The sequence below is a fragment of the Loxodonta africana genome, chromosome 5 (genome assembly GCF_030014295.1).
Source record: "Loxodonta africana isolate mLoxAfr1 chromosome 5, mLoxAfr1.hap2, whole genome shotgun sequence".
Classification (NCBI taxonomy): Eukaryota; Metazoa; Chordata; class Mammalia; order Proboscidea; family Elephantidae; genus Loxodonta; species Loxodonta africana.
The window spans coordinates 119,297,121-119,316,359 of NC_087346.1; the positions used below are offsets into that span (position 1 = coordinate 119,297,121).

The 19,239-nt window shown below is 39.3% G+C and overlaps 2 protein-coding genes across 16 annotated transcripts in view; both read left to right on the forward strand.

Moving 5' to 3' along the window:
- The window catches only part of TLR10 (toll like receptor 10), a 43,859-nt gene extending 24,622 nt beyond the window's left edge, over nucleotides 1–19,237 (forward strand). For both annotated transcript variants that reach the window (XM_003411391.4, XM_023549795.2), the window contains one exon: nucleotides 8,424–19,237. In XM_003411391.4, coding sequence (XP_003411439.1) covers nucleotides 8,453–10,912 — 2,460 coding nt within the window. In that variant the 5' untranslated portion in view covers nucleotides 8,424–8,452 and the 3' untranslated portion in view covers nucleotides 10,913–19,237. The remainder of the gene's footprint in view (nucleotides 1–8,423) is intronic.
- The window catches only part of TLR1 (toll like receptor 1), a 125,558-nt gene that overhangs the window by 24,622 nt on the left and 81,697 nt on the right, over nucleotides 1–19,239 (forward strand). For all 14 annotated transcript variants that reach the window (XM_064285945.1, XM_064285952.1, XM_064285947.1 and 11 more), the window contains exon 4: nucleotides 8,424–8,485. The gene's annotated coding sequence lies outside the window, so the exon portion shown is untranslated. The remainder of the gene's footprint in view (nucleotides 1–8,423; nucleotides 8,486–19,239) is intronic.

Here is a 19,239-nt window from a genome sequence, read left to right on the forward strand (position 1 = left end):
GTCCTGTTTGAATGAGTGCCTCTTGTTCTATGTACAGGTTCCTCATGAGCACATTTTAGTGTTCTGGAATTCCCATTCTTCACAATGTTATCCATAAGTTGTTATGGTCCACAAAGTTGAATGCCTTTGCATAGTCAATAAAACACAGGTAAGTATCTTTCTTGTATTCTCTGCTTTCAGCCAAGATCCATTTGACATCAGCAATGATATCCCTCGTTCTACATCCTCTTCTGAATCTGGCTTGAATTTCCGGCAGTTCCCTGCCTTTGCATGGCTGCAACCATTTTTAAATGATCTTCAGCAAAATTTTACTTATATGTGATATTAATGATATTGTTCAGTAATTTTTGCATTCCACTGGATCACCTTTCTTTGGGATAGGGATGAATACGGATGTCTTCCGGTCAGATGGCTAGGTAGCTGTCTTGCAAATTTCATGGCATAGAGATGAGCACTTCCAGTGTTGTATCTGTTTGCTGAAACATCTCAGTTGGTATTTCATCAATTCCTGAAACCTTGTTTTTCACCAATGCCTTTTGTGCATCTTGGACTTCTTCCTTCAGTGCCATTGGTTCTTGATCGTCTGCTGCCTCCTGAAATGGTTCAATGTTGACCAATTCTTTTTGATACAGTGACTCTGTATATTCCTTCTGTCTTCTTTTGATGCTTCTTTTGTCATTCAATTTTTTTTTCTTTTTTAAAAATATTTATTTGTTGTGCTTTAAGTGAAAGTTTACAAATCAAGTCAGTCTGTCATAAAAAAGTTATACACACCTTGCTATGTATTCCTAGCTGCTCTCCTCCTAATGGGACAGCACATTCCTCCTCTCCACCCTGTATTCCCCGTGTCCATTCAGGCAGCTCCTGTACCCCTCTTCTCATCTCACCTCTAGACAGGAGTTGCCCACATAGTCTCATGTGTCTACTTGAACCAAGAAGCTCACTCCTCACAGTATCATTACCTATCTTATAATCAAGTCCAATCCCTGTCTGGAGAGTTGGCTTCAGGAATGGTTCCAATCTTGGGCTAACAGAGGGTCCGGGACCATGACCTCCAGGGTCCCTCTAGTCTCAGTCAGACCATTAAGACTGGTCTTTTTACAAGAATTTGAGATCTACATTCCACTGTTTTCCTGCTCCATCAGGGATTCTCTGTCGTGTTCCCTGTCAGGGCAGTGATCAGTAGTAGCTGGGCACCATCCAGTTCTTCCAGTCTCAGTCTGATGGAGTCTCCAGTTTATGTGGCCCTTTCTGTCTCTTGGGCTCATCTTTACCATATGTCTTTGGTGTTCTTTATTCTCCTTTGCTCCAGGTGGGTTGAGACCAATTGATGCGTCTTAGATGGCTGCTTGCTAGTGTTTAAGACCCCAGATGCTCTCACCAAAGGGGGATGCAGAATGTTTTCTTAATACATTTTGTTATGCCAATTGACCTAGATGTTCCCTGAAACCATGGTCCCCAGACCCCCATCTATGCTACTCAGGCTTTCAAAGTGTTTGGTTGTATTCAGGAAACTTCTTTGCTTTTGGTTTAGTCCAGTCCTGCTGACTTCCCTTGTACAGCATTCAATTTTTTGTCCATGTTGTTGTTGTTGTTAGGTGCCGTCGAATCAGTTCCCACTCACAGTGACCCTGTGTATGACAGAACAAAAAACTGCCCATTTTTTCCCATAGAATCCCTCAATATTGCAACTCTAGGATTGAGGTTTTTCTTTAGTTCTTTCAGCTTTGAGAAATACCAAGTATTTTCTTCCATTTTGGTTTTATCTCCAGGTCTTTGCACATTTCATTATAACATTTTGCTTTTCTTCTCAAGCCACTGTTTGAAACATTCTATTCAGGACTTTTACTTCATCATTTCTTCCTTTCACTTTAGCTACTCTGCGTTCAACAGCAAGTTTCAGAGTCTCTTCTGACATCTAATTTGGTTTTTCTTTTTTGTCTTTTTAATGATCTTTTGCTTTCTTCATGTATGATATCTTTGATGTCATTCCACAACTAGTCTGGTCTTGGTCATTAGTGTTCAACGTGTCACATCTATTCTTGAGATGGTTTCTAAATTCAGGTGGTGTACACTCAAGGTCATACTTTGGCTTTTGTGGACTTGTTATAATTGTCTTCAGCTTCAACGTGAACTTGCATAAGAGCAATTGATGGTCTGTCCTGCAGTCGGCTCCTGGCCTTGTTCTGATGGATGATATTGAGCTTCTCCATCATTTCTTTCCACAGATGTAGTCGATTTGATTCCTGTGTATTCCATCTGGCTTGGTTCATGCATATAGTCATTATTTATGTTGCTGCAAAAGGTATTTCCAATGAATAAGTTGTTGGTCTTATAAAATTCTATCATATGATCTCCAGCATTGTTTCTATCACCAAGGCCATTGTTTCATATGACTGAGCCTTCTTCTTTGTTTCCAACTTTTGCTTTCCAGTCACCAGAAATTATCAATGTATCTTGATTGCATGTTTGAGCAATTTCAGACTGCAGAAGCTGATAAAAATACTCTGTTTCCTCGTCTGTGACATTAACAGTTGGTGTGTAAGTTTGAATAATAGTCAGATTAACTGGCCTTCCTTGTACGGGTATGGATATTATTCTATCACTGACTGTGTTGTATTTCAGGATAGAATATGTTACCCCATCCCTCTTCAATTTGTCATTCCCGGCATAGTAGGCCAATTGGTTGTCTGACTCAAAATGGCTAATACCAGTCCATTTCAGTTCACTAATGCCTAGGATATTGATCTTCAAGCGTCCCATTTCATTTTTGACAACTTCCAATTTTCCTTGATTCATATTTCATACATTCCACATTCCGATTACTAATGGATATTTGCAGCTGTTTCTTCTCATTTTGAGTTGTGCCACGTCAGCAAATGAAGGTCCGAAAGCTTTACTCCACTGATGTCATTAAAGTCAACTCTACTTTGAGGAGGCAGCTCTACCCCAGTCATGTTTTGAGTGCCTTCCAACCTGAGGAGCTCATTTTCCAACACTATATTAGACAATGTTCTGCTGCTATTCAAAATGTTTTCACTGTCCAGTTTTTTCAGATGTAGATTGTTAAGTCCTTCTTCCCAGTCTGTCTTAGTCTGGAAGCTCTACTGAAATCTATCCATCATGAGTGACCCTGCTGTTATTTGAAATACTGGTGGCATAGCTTCCAGTACCACATCAATGCACAAGCCACCACAGTAGGACAAACTGACAGACAAGTGGTGGAAATCACAATCTAAGCCACTTCATTTCGGGATTGAGATGCCTTCAATTTGGATTTGAGTACCATCCAGGAAGGGTTAAACAGGCCTGGGTTCAAAACCCTGCTCTACCACTTACTTGCTGGATCACCTTGGGCATGCTATTGATCCTCTGGGCGTTAGCTGCTCCATCTATATAATAGGGATAATAGTAGCCACCACTTCACAGGGTTGTTGATAATATATGAAAGATAATATATGAAACACACTTTGTTCCATGCCTGGCATATAGGAAACACTCAGAAAATGTCATTCTTACTGTTATGTTGTAAATATCATTCAGTATTCAATTCATTTTTAACCCCTTCTCCATCTCTCTGTATCATTGGGAAAGGAGAAATTAAATGATTATTCCTTGGCAGACCACCAACTGTGGTCTCCTAGTGTCTTTTGATTTGACATTTAAATAATAAGCTAAATTTTTTATGAGAGACTAACTTGAACTGTAAACTTTTGCCTAAAGCACAATTAAATAAATAATAAGCTATTACGAAACATCGTTTTGTTTTTCACCTGCTTTCAGCATAGTAGTAATAGGAGGAGAAATACGTTAATAATATATAATATTATTTAATGCATTTTTAATCAAAGGTTAAGTTTTAATGAAATGCCATAATGTGTATCTATTACTTGAGAGTTAGGCACTTTTTATTTTATTATATTAAGAGAAGTTCAAGGAGAGTTATTTTGGCATTGGGCAGGGGGAAAGCGTGGGTACGAGATGTAAACTGTGATATCTCAACCCGGGGAATTCCAGATGAAGCCACAGGCTTTGATTCTGCTGCATTTTTCTAAGGGTTTAGCTCTCAGACCTAGAAGCTTAAATAAGTTAATACAAATTGAAGTATTCTGTGAAATGATAACTTTAAAAGCACCTTTATCAGCGTAATCATTATAATTGCCAGTTCCTGCCAAGTCATATTGGAGCCTGAGGCAAAAGGAAAAATCAGTAATACTAATCCTGTTTGTATTAAACATTTTGGTATTTTATTAATCATTAATTTTTTGCATTAATTTTTGTTTTAAAAATGTATTTCATTAAAATATCCTTTATCTTCGTTGTTGTTGAGAATATACCCAGCAAAACATACACTGATTTTTTTACAGGTACAATTCAGTGACATTGATTGCATTCTTAAAGTTGTGCAACCATTCCCATCCTCCTTTTCCGAGTTCTTCCTTCCCCACTAACATAAACTCACTGCCCACTAAGTTTCCTATCTAGTCTTTCAAGTTGCTATCTTCAGTTTGATCCCTTATAGGTAGATCTTGAAACAACACAATGCTCAAGGCAGACATTCTTTACTAGTTAAGCTGTTGTTTGGTTTAAAGAAGACTTCAGGGGATATTTTTGGTTTAAGGTTTAAAGATTATCTCAGGGCAGTAGTTTAAGGGGTTCATCCAGACTCTGTGTCTCCAGAAAGTCTGGAGCACATGAGAATTTTAAATTCTGTTTTGCATTATACCCCTTTGGATCATGATTCTTCTACAGAAAAATGTCCTTTATCTTGATGACTAAGTTTCTTGGTACCCCTTAAATTTGCCTCACCCTAGTGGAGTCCCTGATAACTGCTACCATTTGTTCAGTATTATATGCTAAACATTGTACCAAATGATTTATGTGTATTGTCTCATTTACTCCTATGCACAAACTTCATTTTACTGATGAGAAAACTGAGCATTTAAAAAGGTTCATAAATGGTCTAATTAGTAATTAAGATTGGACTGGAGCACAGCTCTATCAATTCCTAACACCAAACTCATTCTCTAACCATTATGTACTACACCATATCAGGAATTCACAACACAAATTCATTCATTCAGCACATATTTTTTGAGAGTATATTATGTGTCACCTTTTATGAGGGGATAAAAAGTTGCAATCATTCATGCATTCATACGTGCAGCCAAAAAGTTTTTATGGAGCATGTGTCACGGGTAGGAACTATTATATGTGCTGAGGATACAGCAATGAACAAAATAGATAGATCCATGCCCCCAAGGGATACTAGGAGTGGGGGGAAACAGTCAATAAACAAATAAATTAACAAAATTTTCAGATAGTGGTAAGTGCTCACTTCCATTGAAAAATAAGGTGATATGAACTAATAGCAGGTGGCCACTTTAGACTAGTTGGTCAAGGTATGTACCTTAGAGGAGATAAATTTTAAGCCGAGACCTAAATGACAAGAAGGAGCCAGCCAAGGGAGGAGCTAGGGGAAGAGCATCCCAAGCAAAAGCTGTGCAAACATTGTAAGGTCAGAGTAAGCTTAATGTGGCCAAGGAACAAAAAGAGGGGCAGTATGCTACAGTGTAGTAAGCAGCGAGAAGAGTAGGATAAAAAGAGGTCCTAGAAAGAAGTAAGACTAGTTCATGAAGGGTGTCGGGCTCAAGAAGGTTCTCGACCATTGGGGTGGATAAGCAAATTTCTGAATAAGAAAATAGTCATTTTTCATTAAAATGAGTTGAGTCTTTGAAGAACTTTGAGTCTATGTTAAATCTAACAGGTGAATTAATATATGGTGCATTAAACCTAACTGTAATGTACACGTCAATTTTCAGTGAGTATAAAATTTCCATATATTGATCAACCTAATTTACTAAAATTGTATACTGTCTTCCTTATCATGCAAGTTCTCAGAGTTGTGTGACTGAAAGTTAAGAGAAAAGAAATCCTTTTACATTTATATGGTGGTAGATAATTCTGATTGAAAACCTAGATTCTGGAGTCATTCTAATTTCAAATCCTAGGTATGCCATTGAGCTCTCTAATGGATATTGATAGTAGCTATCTCATAGGCTGTTGTGAAGTTCAAATGAGATGATTCACGTAGCTTGGCACATAGTCAGTGCTATATAAATTTTAGCTATTGTTAGATTATAAAGAAATACAACATTGACTAACTAAAGGGGAGAACTCTAGTTCTTTTAATTCTTGTGTGTCATTAGGTATTTTTGCCTTGAAAGAGGAAACACAAAGCAAATAACCTGTGTATCAGCTATTTTTCCAGGCTACATATTGTTTCTAGGCTACACATTGTTTCTGGTATTGCCATCCTAGTATCCAAAACCTATCCAAAACTTCCCAAGTAAATTTTATTTTTTAATATGGTAGCCCTAAAAATGCTCAACATGATGGCTCAGTCTGTATCAGTCCTTAGAAGTAGTTGATATAAAACCTAAATTGAGTGGCATTTGCAGACTTAGTCATTAGGGTTCTTAGACAGTGTATTAGAAAACTTGAAAGAATCAATATGACTTAGGAAAATAAAGTTTCATTTGATTAAAGCATTATAACATATTCTGGAAACAGATTTGCCTTGACTTACCCTAGAGAGACAAGATAGCAGAGTGGCTAAGAGTCCAGGCTCTGGACTCCCACAACTTCAGCTCCACCATGTAATATTAACCTCGTGACTATGAGAAAATTACACGAACTCTCTTTCTATATCTGTAAAAGGTGAATAGTGATAGCATTGACCTTATAAGGTTGGTGTTGTGAGAATCAATCTGTGTAAAGTACTTAGCTCAATGTATGCTAGTTGTTATTAAAAAAAAATCAAGTTGCATTGCTGTCATTTGCATGATAGAGTCAATAGAAATGGAGATGCCATCAAATTCCCCTGATAAATATAAATGTATAGCTTCATCAATAGAACAATTTACTCAGGTCATCCTAAATATGGGTAAGGTATTACAATTATGGTACTGGTAAAGAATTTATTTTGCTGGGTTTGTGAAATCTGGAAAGTTACCATGGAGATGAAGTCGTATCATGGAGGCTTTCTTTTTATGTTCATATTTATTCTTACGTAGATCACTGATTACTATTTTAAATCCCATATAAAAGGGAGATGACCAAGAATGAATGGATTCATGAAAGGATGAATTGGATGGATTGGAGGAAATAAAAGTAGACAGAATATCTTAGTGGGATCAAGGGAAAATCCCAGGCCAATTCCAGACTCCCATCTCCTCAATGCCACCTGTGAAATGGTGGCAGTAATAGCTTCATCAGTACCTGTCTAAATTCTGGGGAGTGGCGGGGGGGGGGGTGGCCGGGGCGGGGATAATGCCAGGATCAACCCAAAGTTGATCTCTATGAGGTGGATGTCATACATACCTCCACCCTCCAACATTTTTTACCAATTCTGCCGTAAGCCATCCCCTCATGGCGCTCTCTGCTTCTCTTATGACCATACTTAGAGTTAAGTGGTTTATTAAGGAATAGGGTACAACTCAGGATCAGGATTAGGAAGCATGTAGGCAAAGCTTCCCTTCTTCAGTGCAGGACAGCTCTCTCAGCTCCTCTTGGCCATGCAGGCTGCCCCTTAGCCCCCTGAAGATAGATTCCTCTCAGCCCCCTCAGGACAGGCTCCTCTTGGCCCTGCCATCTGTCACCACTGAGCCTGCAACTGAGCCCCTTCTGGGCCTCTCATTGTCTCCAGTGTCACAGCCCTCGAGCTGTGTTACAGCTCTTTATAGGAGCCTCCTTGCCTCTTCTCTCTTTCTGTTTCTTCTTTCTTCCTTCTGCTTCTTCCTGCTTTCTTCTGTCTGAAAAATCTCCGTGGGCTGGCTGCATATATATACACAATTCTTTGTTAATTTCAAGGCATGCCGCCTCCCAGCAGGGGCCGCAAACTGATCAACCCCCTCTCAGTAGGTCACAAACACTTCATTTGTGTAGTAGGCTATAGTCATCTTATTTGCATAGCTCATGGTCACTTCATTTGCAGGGGTATATCGACCAATTTCTGCAAGGTGCATACCAATCACAGGGTAGGCTGCAGCCGGGGCCAGGCAAAAAGTCAAGTTGTGTAAAAAAAAAAAAGTCAAGTTGTTTACAGTTTACTGAGGAAATGTCAATCAACCTGGACAAAAGTAATAAACCTTCTGGGGTAGAAATTGCTTCGGGCAAAAAATCTCTCAAACTGTTTTTGCAAAGAACCAAGGCAAAAGCCCACGTAAAGGAACTCATTTTACCACAGGTATCTACCAGCCAAAGCTTTGAGATGGAACCAAGTCTCCATTCTATAGGTGGCACTCAATTTCAAACCTTGGTGAATACAGACAGATGTTGTCATTTTTGTTTGTTTTTAAATAAAAATTCTACAGGATTTAACAAACCAAATAAACATCTAACATCATATGCTGTCTTTCTAGGGTTTTGAACTCATCTTCATCATTCATACATGGGAACCAGTGATAAAAGTGTTGGAAACAAGGTGAGACTTCTCAGAAATACTTGCATATTTTGTAGTATTGTTATATCAGCACAGGGCTGGACTCCAAAGCAGCCGGAAGAAGGGGAACTGACTACCAACTGCTCCAGCATGTCTCTAAGAAGGGTTCCTGAGGATTTGACACCAACCACAACCACGCTGGATTTATCCTACAACCTCCTTTTTCAAATTCAAAGTTCAGATTTTCGTTCTGTCTCCAATCTGAAAATTTTGATTCTGTGCCATAACAGGATCCAACAGCTGGATATCAAGGCCTTTGAATTCAACAAGGAGCTTAGATATTTAGATTTGTCTCACAATAGACTAAAGATTGTAACTTGCTATTCACTGCCAGGTCTCAGGCATTTAGATCTTTCTTTCAATGACTTTGACACTGTGCCTATTTGTGAGGAAACTGGCAACATGTCACACCTGGAAATTCTAGGCTTGAGTGGAGCAAAAATACAAAAATCAGATTTCCAGAAAATTGCTCATTTGTATCTGAATACTGTCATTTTAGGATTGAGAACTCTTTCTTATTATGAAGAAGGTAGCCTGCCCATTTTAAACACAACAAAACTTCACATGGTTTTACCAAAGAACATAAATTTCTGGGTTCTTTTGTGTGATGGAATCAAGACTTCAAAAATATTAGAAATGACAAATATAGATGACAAAAGCCAATTTGCAAGTAACGAAACTCAACGGAACCTTAGGTTAAAGAATGCCAAGACATCTATTCTGTTACTTAATGAAGTTGATTTGCTCTGGGACGATCTTCTGATCATCTTCCAACTTGTTTGGCATACATCAGTGGAATACTTCCAGCTCCAAAACGTGGCTTTCGGAGGTAATGTTTATCTTGATCACAATTCATTTGACTATTCAAATACTGTTATGAGAGCTATAAAACTGGAGCATGTCCATTTCAGAATTTTTTATATTCCACAGGATAGAGTCTACCTGCTTTTCACCAAAATGGATATAGAAAACCTGACAATATCAGATGCACAAATGCCACACATGATTTTCCCTAATTACCCTATGAGGTTCCAATATTTAAATTTTGCCAATAATGTCTTAACAGATGCTCTGTTTAAAAAACCAATCCACTTGCCTCATTTGAAGACTCTCATTTTGAAGGGCAATCAACTAGAGACATTTTTCTTAGTGAGTCACTTTGCCAGCAACACATCCTTGCAGCACTTAGATCTGAGCCAAAATCTGTTACAACATGAAAATAATGAAAACTGCTCCTGGCCAGAAACCTTGATCACCATGAACTTGTCATCCAATAAATTTCCTGATTCTGTTTTCAGGTGTTTGCCAAGAAGTATTCAAATACTTGACCTGAATAATAACAAAATTCAAACTGTCCCTAAAGCGATTACTCATCTGAAGTCTTTACGAGAGCTAAATGTTGCATTTAATTTTCTAACTGATCTCCCTGGATGCAGTCATTTCAGAAGCCTCTCAATTCTGAACATTGAAATGAACTTAATTCTCAGCCCATCTCGGGAATTTTTTCAGAGCTGCCGGGAAGTTAAGATTCTAAATGCAGGAAGAAATCCATTCAGGTGCACTTGTGAACTAAGAGATTTCATTCAGCTGCAAAAAAATTCAGAGGGTATGTTGGCTGGATGGTCAGATTCATATATCTGTGAATACCCTTTGAATCTAAAGGGGACTCAGCTGAAGGACGTTCATCTGCCTGAATTATCCTGCAATACAGCCCTGTTGATCGTCATCATTGTGGTCATGCTATCTCTGGGGATGACAGTGGCCTTCTGCTGCCTCCACTTTGATCTACTCTGGTACATTAGGATGCTAAGTCAGTGGACACAGACATGGAACAGGGTTAGGAAGACTGCCCAAGAAAGACTCAAGAGAAATGTCCAATTCCATGCATTTATTTCATACAGTGAACATGATTCTCCCTGGGTAAAGAATGAATTAATTCCCAATCTAGAGAAAGAAGATGGTTCTGTTTTGATTTGCCTTCATGAGAGAAACTTTGACCCTGGCAAGAGCGTTACTGAAAATATCATAAACTGCATTGAGAAAAGTTACACCTCCATCTTGGTTTTGTCTCCCAACTTTGTCCAGAGTGAGTGGTGCCATTATGAACTCTACTTTGCCCACCATAATCTTGTCCATGAAAATTACATAATCCTCATCTTGCTGGAACACATTCCACTCTACTGCATTCCTAACAGGTATCATAAGCTGAAAGCTCTCATGGAAGAGAAAACATGCTTGAAATGGCCCAAGGATAGGCGCAAGCACGGACTTTTTTGGGCAAACCTCCGAGCTGCTATTAACATTAGTTTATCAGAAACCAGAGACATGTGTGAACTACAAACATTTGCAGAGCTGAATGAAGAGTCTCGAGGTTCTACAGACTCTCTGATAAAAACAGACTGCCTATAAAATCCTACCCCCTCGGGAAATTGGGCCCTACAGACATATTGAGATATAAATTGGTATAACCTTTATGATGGTCATTTGTTAATATCTATTAAAATGAAAAATGGTCATTCCTTCATAGCAGTTCCTTGAAGTATTTCTAAGAATGTATCTTATAGAAATACCTGTACAAGTTTGCAATGGTTTATGTAAAAAGGTATTCATCTCAGTGTTGTTTATAATCATGAAATTGAAAACAGCCTTAATGTTCACAAAATAAGGATTAATTAAATAAATTGTAGTAAATTAATGCCATAGGATATCAAAAACCAAACCAGTTGTGTTGAGTCAGTTCTGGCTCATGGAGACCCCCTGTGTTTCAGACTAGAACTGTGCTTCGTAGGGTTTTCAATGGGTATGATCTTTCCAAAGCAGATTGCCAGGCTTTTCTTCTGAGGCACCTCTGGACAGATTTGAACCACCAACCTGTCAATTAGCAGCTGAGCACTTAACCATTTATGCCACCTAGGGACTCCAAAAGGATATTAAGCAGTCATTAAAAAGAATGAGTGGCTCTATATTTACTGGTATGGAGAAAATTATATTAATATATTGGTTTATACAAGAAATAAAAATCTGAAGGAATCTACACCAGTACACTGGTTTAATAATAGTGGTTTTGGTCTGGGAGGTTGGATTACAGGGAGTACTTGCTTTCTACGTTGCATATTTCTATGATGTTCAAACTGTTTAGAATTAACCTGTATTTCTCTATAAGTAGAAAAAACAATAGAGAGAATTTTGAAAGCCTATACATCCTACTTATTTTGCTTGATTCTGTGCTTCTAGTTTCACTGGGCACAGAAAACATGCTCTCCTGGATTTTGCAAAATTATATGTCAAAAGGAAACATCATGTTACTTCCCAAGTTAAAACATTTAGTGGTTCACCTACATGATAAAGGAAGAACATGCCATGTCCTTTAAGATCCATCACCAGTATTCTCTTACTTCATTGAATTCTCTCATCTAGTCCAATCAAAGTATTGACCATTTCCAGAATATCTAGTTTCTGTTTATGTCCCCAGAGCCTTGGCACTGTGCTTGCCTGCAATGCCTTTCTCTCCCTGGTCCACTCAGGAAATCTTACATATCCTTGAAGGCACAATCCAAATGCCAACTCTTCTTTGAAAACTGCCTTACCTCTTCCCCTAAGCATGTTGGTGTTGTTGTAGTCAAGTCGATTTCTACTTATGGTGACCCCATATGTGCAGAGTAGAACTCCTCCATAAGATTTTCAAGGCTGTGACCTTTGGGAAGCAAGTTGCCAGGCCTTTTTCCGAGGCACTTCTGGTTGGGTTTGAACTGCAACCTTTCCGTTAGTAGTCCAGTGCTTAATCATTTGCACCACCCAGGGACTCCTCCCCAAGTATGATGTTCTTCAATTCTCTGTAACACTTTAGACATATTTCTGCTACCAAACTGATTACGTACCTTTTTGAAGTTTCCCTTCCTCATTAGGCTATGAGCTTCTCAAAGGCTAGAACAGAACTTTGCATCTGCCCTTGTATCAGCAGCAGTTTGCAGAGTCCCTAGTTCAGAGAAAGTGCTCAATGAATGTTTCTGGAATGGATGCTGAATTGGCTAGAGGAATTTAGTGGAAACGCAACTGGCCTCAGGATAGATAGGGATGACAGTGGCCTTCTGCTGCCTCCACTTTGATCTGCTCTGGTATATTAGGATGAAGTCAGTGGACACAGACATGGCACAGGGTTAGGAAGGCTACCCAAGAAAGACTCAAGAGAAATGTCCAATTCCATGCATTTATTTCATACAGTGAACATGATTCTGGGTAAAGAATGAATTAATCCCCAATCTAGAGAAAGAAGGTGGCAGAATTGTAAGGCAAATTCTGGGAAGCTAGAGACAAGATAGTGAATCCAGAATTGAAAGATTTCTGAGTATAGTTTGAACCTTATGAAATTATCAACATTTGATTACTTTCGACCTACAAAAACATCAATTTCATATGGTTCAATCTAATAAAACTAGTCTCCTAAAAAAGGTAAAACTGGATTCTGCATCTACTTTAAGTATAACTTTTTAGTTCCTTTTTGTATGTGTCTTATGAATTCCTCATGCAGTAATGATTTTTTTTTTTTAATTGTATTCAAGATGGCCAACAGAGAGCATAAGGAGAAAACTGCGTATCAATTTAGAAGCCAGATTGTACTCCCATTTGACCAGTGGCCTATCTACTCTGAGGAGTTAAAGTTCGGCAGCCTTGACGTTGACTGTCTCTTTTTCCCCTCCCTGCTGGCCCCGTGGTCTTTTTGGCAGAAGGGGAAGTCCAATGAAACCGCAGTTGGGGTGGGGGGAGGGGAGTGAGGGCAGAAAATGGAGAGATTGATCTCCTCCCAGCTCTCAGCAGCTAGGCCACTGATATCAGTGTGATTCATAGCCTCTGGAGGAGAAGACAGGTACTGTACGAGGGAGGGTTTTATAAATCTTGAGTCAATTCCTCGGTGTGAGACTTTTACCTTTAAAGATTAATTTATTGAGAACATGAAAGTAAGTCCTAGAGTCACCGGGATTGAGTTATCCCACAGTTTAGTAGTACGGTTTTTTAATAGATATATTTTATGACACTTTTTCAAATAACATATGTTAGGCTTTGTTGTTATTGGGTGTTTTCGAGTGAATTCTGACGCATAGCAACCCTGCAGGACAGCGTAGAACTGCCCCGTAGGGTTTCTAAGGAGCGCCTGGTGGATTCAAAGTGCCGACCTTTTGGTTAGCAGCCTAGCACTTAACCACTACGCCACCAGGGTTTTCGTATTAGACTTAGCTCTCAGCAATGTCTGTTTTTCAGCACCTGGACAACGCCTAAATCTTACCTATCAAACCCTTGTACCATCCTTTCTCAGAAAGGTAGACTGTCCAATTCTTTTTCTGTTGTTGTTGTTGGGTGCCACTGAGTTGGCTCTGACTCATAGTGACCCTATGTATAACAGAACAAAATGTTCTCCCATCCCGAACCGCCTTCACAACGGTAGGTATGTATGAGCCCATCGTTGCAGCCATTTTGTCAACCCATCTCATTGAGGAGCTTCCTCTTTTTTGCTGACCCTCTACCAAGCATGACGTCTTTCTCCAGTGATTGGTCCCTCCTGATGATATGTCCAAAGTAAGCAAAATAAAGTCTCACCATCTTCGCCTCTAAGGAGCATTCTGACTGTACTTCCTCCAAGATAGATTTGTTTGTTCTTCTGGAAGTCTATTGTATATTCAATATTCTTCACCAACACTGCAACTTAAATGTGTCAATTCTTCTTCAGCCTTCCTTTCTCATTGTCCAGCTTTCACAAGAAAGGAGGCAATTGAAAATACCATGGCTTAAGTCAGGCCCACCTTAGTCATTAAAGTAACGTCTTTGGTTTTCAGTACTTTCAAGAGGTCTTTTGAAGTAGATTTTCTCAATGCAATACAGCGTTTGATTTCTTGACTGCTGCTTCCATGGGTGTTGATTGTGGATCCAAGGAGAGTGAAATCCTTGACAACTTAAATTTCTTCATTTATCATGATGTTATCGGTCCAGTTATAAAAATTTTTGTTTCCTTTATGTTCAGGTGTAATCCATAATGAAGGTTGTAGTCTCTTACCTAAATCGTCTTTTCTTTCGGCAAGCAAGTTTGCCTATCTGCATATCTGAGGTAGTTAATGAGTCTACCTCCAATCCTGATGCTGTGTTCTTCTTCATGTAGTCCAACTTCTCAGATTATTTGTTCAGCACACAAATTGAATAAGTAAGGTGAAAGAATACAACCCTGCCACACAACTTTTCCAATTTTAACTGACACAGTATTCCCATGTACTGTTCAAAAACTGCCTCTTGATCCATGTGCAGGTTCTGCGTGAGCACAATCAAATGTTCCGGAATTCTCATTCTTTGTAATGTTATCCATAATTTTTATGATCCAGATAGTCGAATGCCTTCACACAGTTGATAAAACACAGATAGACATCTTTCTATTATTCTCTGCTTTTGACCAAGACCCAGCTGACATCAGCAATGATATCCCTCATTTCTTGTCTTCTTCTGAATCTGGCTTTAACTTCTGGCAATTTCCTGTCAGTGTATGGCTGTAGTCATTTTTTAATTATCTTCAGCAAAATTTTGCTAGCATGTGCTATTAATGATATTGCTCAAAAATTTACACATTCTATTTGATCTCCTTTCTTCGGAATGGGCACAAATATGAATCTCTTCCAGTCAATTGGCCAGGTAGTTGTCTTCCTGATATACTTAATTTTGGTTATTATGACTTATAACTAAAGAAAAATGAATTTTACATGAGCTTAATGTTATTTGCTTTTGGGGCTTGAGGTACAAGTAACACTTAGCCTCATGCAAACATGATGATATATTTTTACCCAAGAAACTTCAGATTTCAGTAAGTGGCCCACTCTCCTCAATCACAATGTTGATGGCAAAGTGTGGTTACATAGATCCCATGATGAACTAAAACCCAGTGTAACAAGACTTTTTGAAAATGACTCTAGGGCTTGTAAATTCTAGCAAGTTCTTCTTTATTTCCCTCCCATTTGTCAGCCTGGAGCTTCTTCCATTTGTTTCCAAGTAGACTGAATTCTATGTTAATGTGGTTGAAGTCTCTCCCTGTGGAATCTTTCAGGAGGGCTGTCCCAATCACTGTGCATTTCTGTGGAGAAATGGCAACATCTCCTGGGATGGTGTTATGGATTGAATTGTGAACCCCCAAAATATGTGTTATAAATCCTAACCTGTACACCTGTGGTTAGAATCTCATTTAAGAATGGGTTGTCTTTGTTATGTTAATAAGACAGGATTAGTGTAAGGTATGTTTTGAGTCAATCTCTTTTGAGATATAAAAGAGATAAACAATCATGTGAGAAAAGCAGAGATGGGGGAAGAGAGATGCCAAGCCACATGAAGATTTCCCAGGAGCAGAGGCCCAGAAAATACAAGGGCCTTCCTCCAGAGCTGATAAAGACAGAAAGCCTTCCCTTACAGCCAGTACCTTGAAGTCAGAGTTCCAGCTCCTAAACTGTGAAGAAACGAATTTCTGTTTGTTAAAGCCACCCACCTGTGTATGTCTGTTATAGCAGCACCAGATCACTAAGACAGACTTTGGTACTGGAAAATTGGGGTGCTGCTCTAACAGATACCTAAAATGTTAAAACAGTTTTGGAATTGGGTAATGGGTAGAGACTGGAAGAGTTTTAAGGTGCCTAATAATAAAAGCCTTGAAGAGACTGTTGGTAGAATTATGGATGTCAAATGCAACTCTGATGAGGGCTCAGAAGGAAGCGAGGCAAGCTATAGAGAAAGTCTCTATTGTCCAGAGAATACATATGGCGCCAGAAACAGAATGTTGCTGGAAATGTGGATGTTAAATGTGTTTCTGGTGAGGCTTTAGAAGAAAATGAAGAGCAAGTAACTGGACAATGGAAGAAGAGTGATACTTTTTATGTAGTGGCAAAGAATTTGTTTGCATTATGTTCAAATGTTTGGTGGAAGGTGGAGCTTATAAGTGACGAACTTGAATATTTAGCTGAGGAGATTTCTAAGCAAGATCTTAAAAGGGCCTTGTGGTTTCTCCTTGCTGCATATAGTAAAATGTGAAAGAGAGATGGACTTAAAAAATGAACTGTGCAAAATAAAAACAAAACTTAAAGATTTGGAAAATTCTTTTGTACAAACTAAGGACATGTGTCCTAGAATTTTCACCAAGGATACGGCTACACAAACTTTTATTAAAGAGATTAAGCCTGTGATTGATGGATCTAACCAACTACCACAGCAGAAAACCCATCAGCTTAGCTCTTTAGTTACCATCAGTTTAATGGTATACCAACCACTGTTTATGCCTCTGGACCTGGTAAAAAAAATAGTACAATATTCCAGTTCTAATTTTTTTTTTTTTAATACATTTAGCATCAAGGTGGGTCTCCTTTGAACTGCATGAAGCTCAGCAGACCAGAGTTGGAGCCTCACTGTTGTGTATGTTGAGCATTCTATTAGATGATGCTCCTTGGATGTGCTAGTTTTATAAATTTTGTAAACTTTTGCCAGTTTTTCCTTTATTTCTGTGAGCTAAGTCTTGCAAGCATAATTATGGCTTTCCTGTGTAATAGGGAGCCCTGATGGGTTCGTTTTGATTTTTCTGTGTCATGTTTGGAAAATCAGAGGTTCCCCATGTAACCTAATGGAAAGGCACATGCAATAAATTCTCTTCTTAGTTCTTACTGGTACATTGTCATACTACACATGGGTGGTGCCAGAGTGCACTCACCTTATTGGTGGCTTGTATTACTAGATCATATTTCTGAAAATCCATATTACCCACCCAAAATTTAAACGTACTGAATTAGTAACCACGCATTCCAATACTGAAAACATGCCTTCAAAATTTTTTTGAAAAACCTAAGAGTTTGGTAACTAAAGGGTTAGACTGAAGGGAACAGAGAAAGAACAAAAGGAGCGAACACTTCTAGCCTCTTAGAACTTGACAGCCAGGAAACAGGCCAAAGGACACAATCTGTTGTCATCCAAGAAAAGAAAAAGATCAGCCCTGGAGCAGCTCAGATATCAGCGAACTGTTGGAAGGAACACAGGAAGCAAGGCCTTCTTGGTTTTGAACAGTGGGGCCACTGCCCCCTCAGTTTCAACGAGTTGGTTCTTTGCCAACTTGGTTCCAGAGTGTGGGGCTGCTGTTACGGTGTGCCAGAGGGATGGGGCTGCTGGCCAAAGCTGAGGGGGCGGGGCTCCCATGCCCAAGGGGCAGAAGAATTGGTCCTGGAGAGCCAAGGGGTTTGCTTCACCACTCAGGTGGACTAGGAGAATGGGGCCACCCAAACCCAAAGGATCAGAGTTGCCATCCCAGTGGACCTGAAAGGCAGAGCTGAAGCATAGGGCCCAGGGGCCTCCACCCAGAATTGAGAGGGTGTGGCCAACACCAAAAGTCTGGAGGGTGGGGCCATTGCCCCGATGGTCTCAGAGAACAGAGGATTATTTTCCAGTTTTGAGAGCTTATGTAATTTGTTCTGCTGGGTTTTGGACTTGCTTGGTGCCCGTTATACCTCCTTTCCCTCCAATTACTCCCATTTGTAATGGAAATGTCTTCCTTGTGCCTGTTCCACCATTGTACTTTGGAAACAGATAATTCATATTCTAGATTACACAGGTTCACAGATGAAGAAGAATTTGCCCCAGGATGGAATATACCTAAAGTCTCACCTATATTTGATTTAGATGGTTCAGAAGATGAGACTCTAGACTTGGAGTTGATTACAGACTTCTGGAATGATGTGATGGGATGAATGTGTTTCGCATGTGGCAAAGATATGAATTTTGGGAGGCCAAAGGGTAGAATGTTATGGGTTGAATTGTGTTCCCCCAAAATATGTGCTGTAAATCCTAACCTCTATGGCTGTGGTTATAATCCCATTTGGGATTAGGTTGTCTTTGTTATGGTAATGAGACAGATTACTGTAGGGTGTGTTTTGAGTCAATCTCTTTTGAGATATGAAGGAGGTTAAACAAGCAAGGGAAGCAGAGATGGGGAAGAGAGATGCTAAACCCCATGATGCTGGAACAGACAAGGACCTTCCTCCAGAGCTGACAGAAAGAGAAAGCCTTCCCCTAGAGCTGGCACCCTGAATTTGGACTTCTAGCCTCCTAAACTCTGAGAAACTAAACATCTGTTTGCTAAAGCCACCCACTTGTGCATTTCTGTTATAGCAGCGCTAGATAACTAAGACAGGTGGGAACAGTAAATGCAGCAAAGAGGGCTGTGCTGAAATAAGACTGTAATTCTTTAATTCTAAGTGGGTTTGGAGGGGGAAGGAAAGGTCTTTAAATCTAATTTAAGGCAAATGCTCCCTCAGGCTCGAGTCTTGTATCTATTATCTATAATATCTTGTATCTAAATAAGCTGTCATAATAGATATATCTAAATTGATTGAGCATTTAGAGACCATCAAGCATAACTATCACTTTAAAAAAGGGAAATTGAGGAAAAGACTCACCTAAGCCGAGGGTCAAACATAGATGTGTGTCAGAATTGTGCTTCATAGGGTTTTCAATGGCTGATTTTTTTTTGGAAGTAGATCTCCAGGCCTTTCTTCCGAGGTGCCTGTTGGTGGACTCAAATCTCCGACCTTTCAGTTAGCAGCCAAGTGCATTAGCCGTTTACACCACCCAGGGACTCTTTTCTGACTCCTAAACTAATGCTTTTCCTTCCAACCACAACCAAGTGGTGTTTGCTTTTTGCATTGATTTTATTATCTCTATCTTTTGTTTTCCATTCT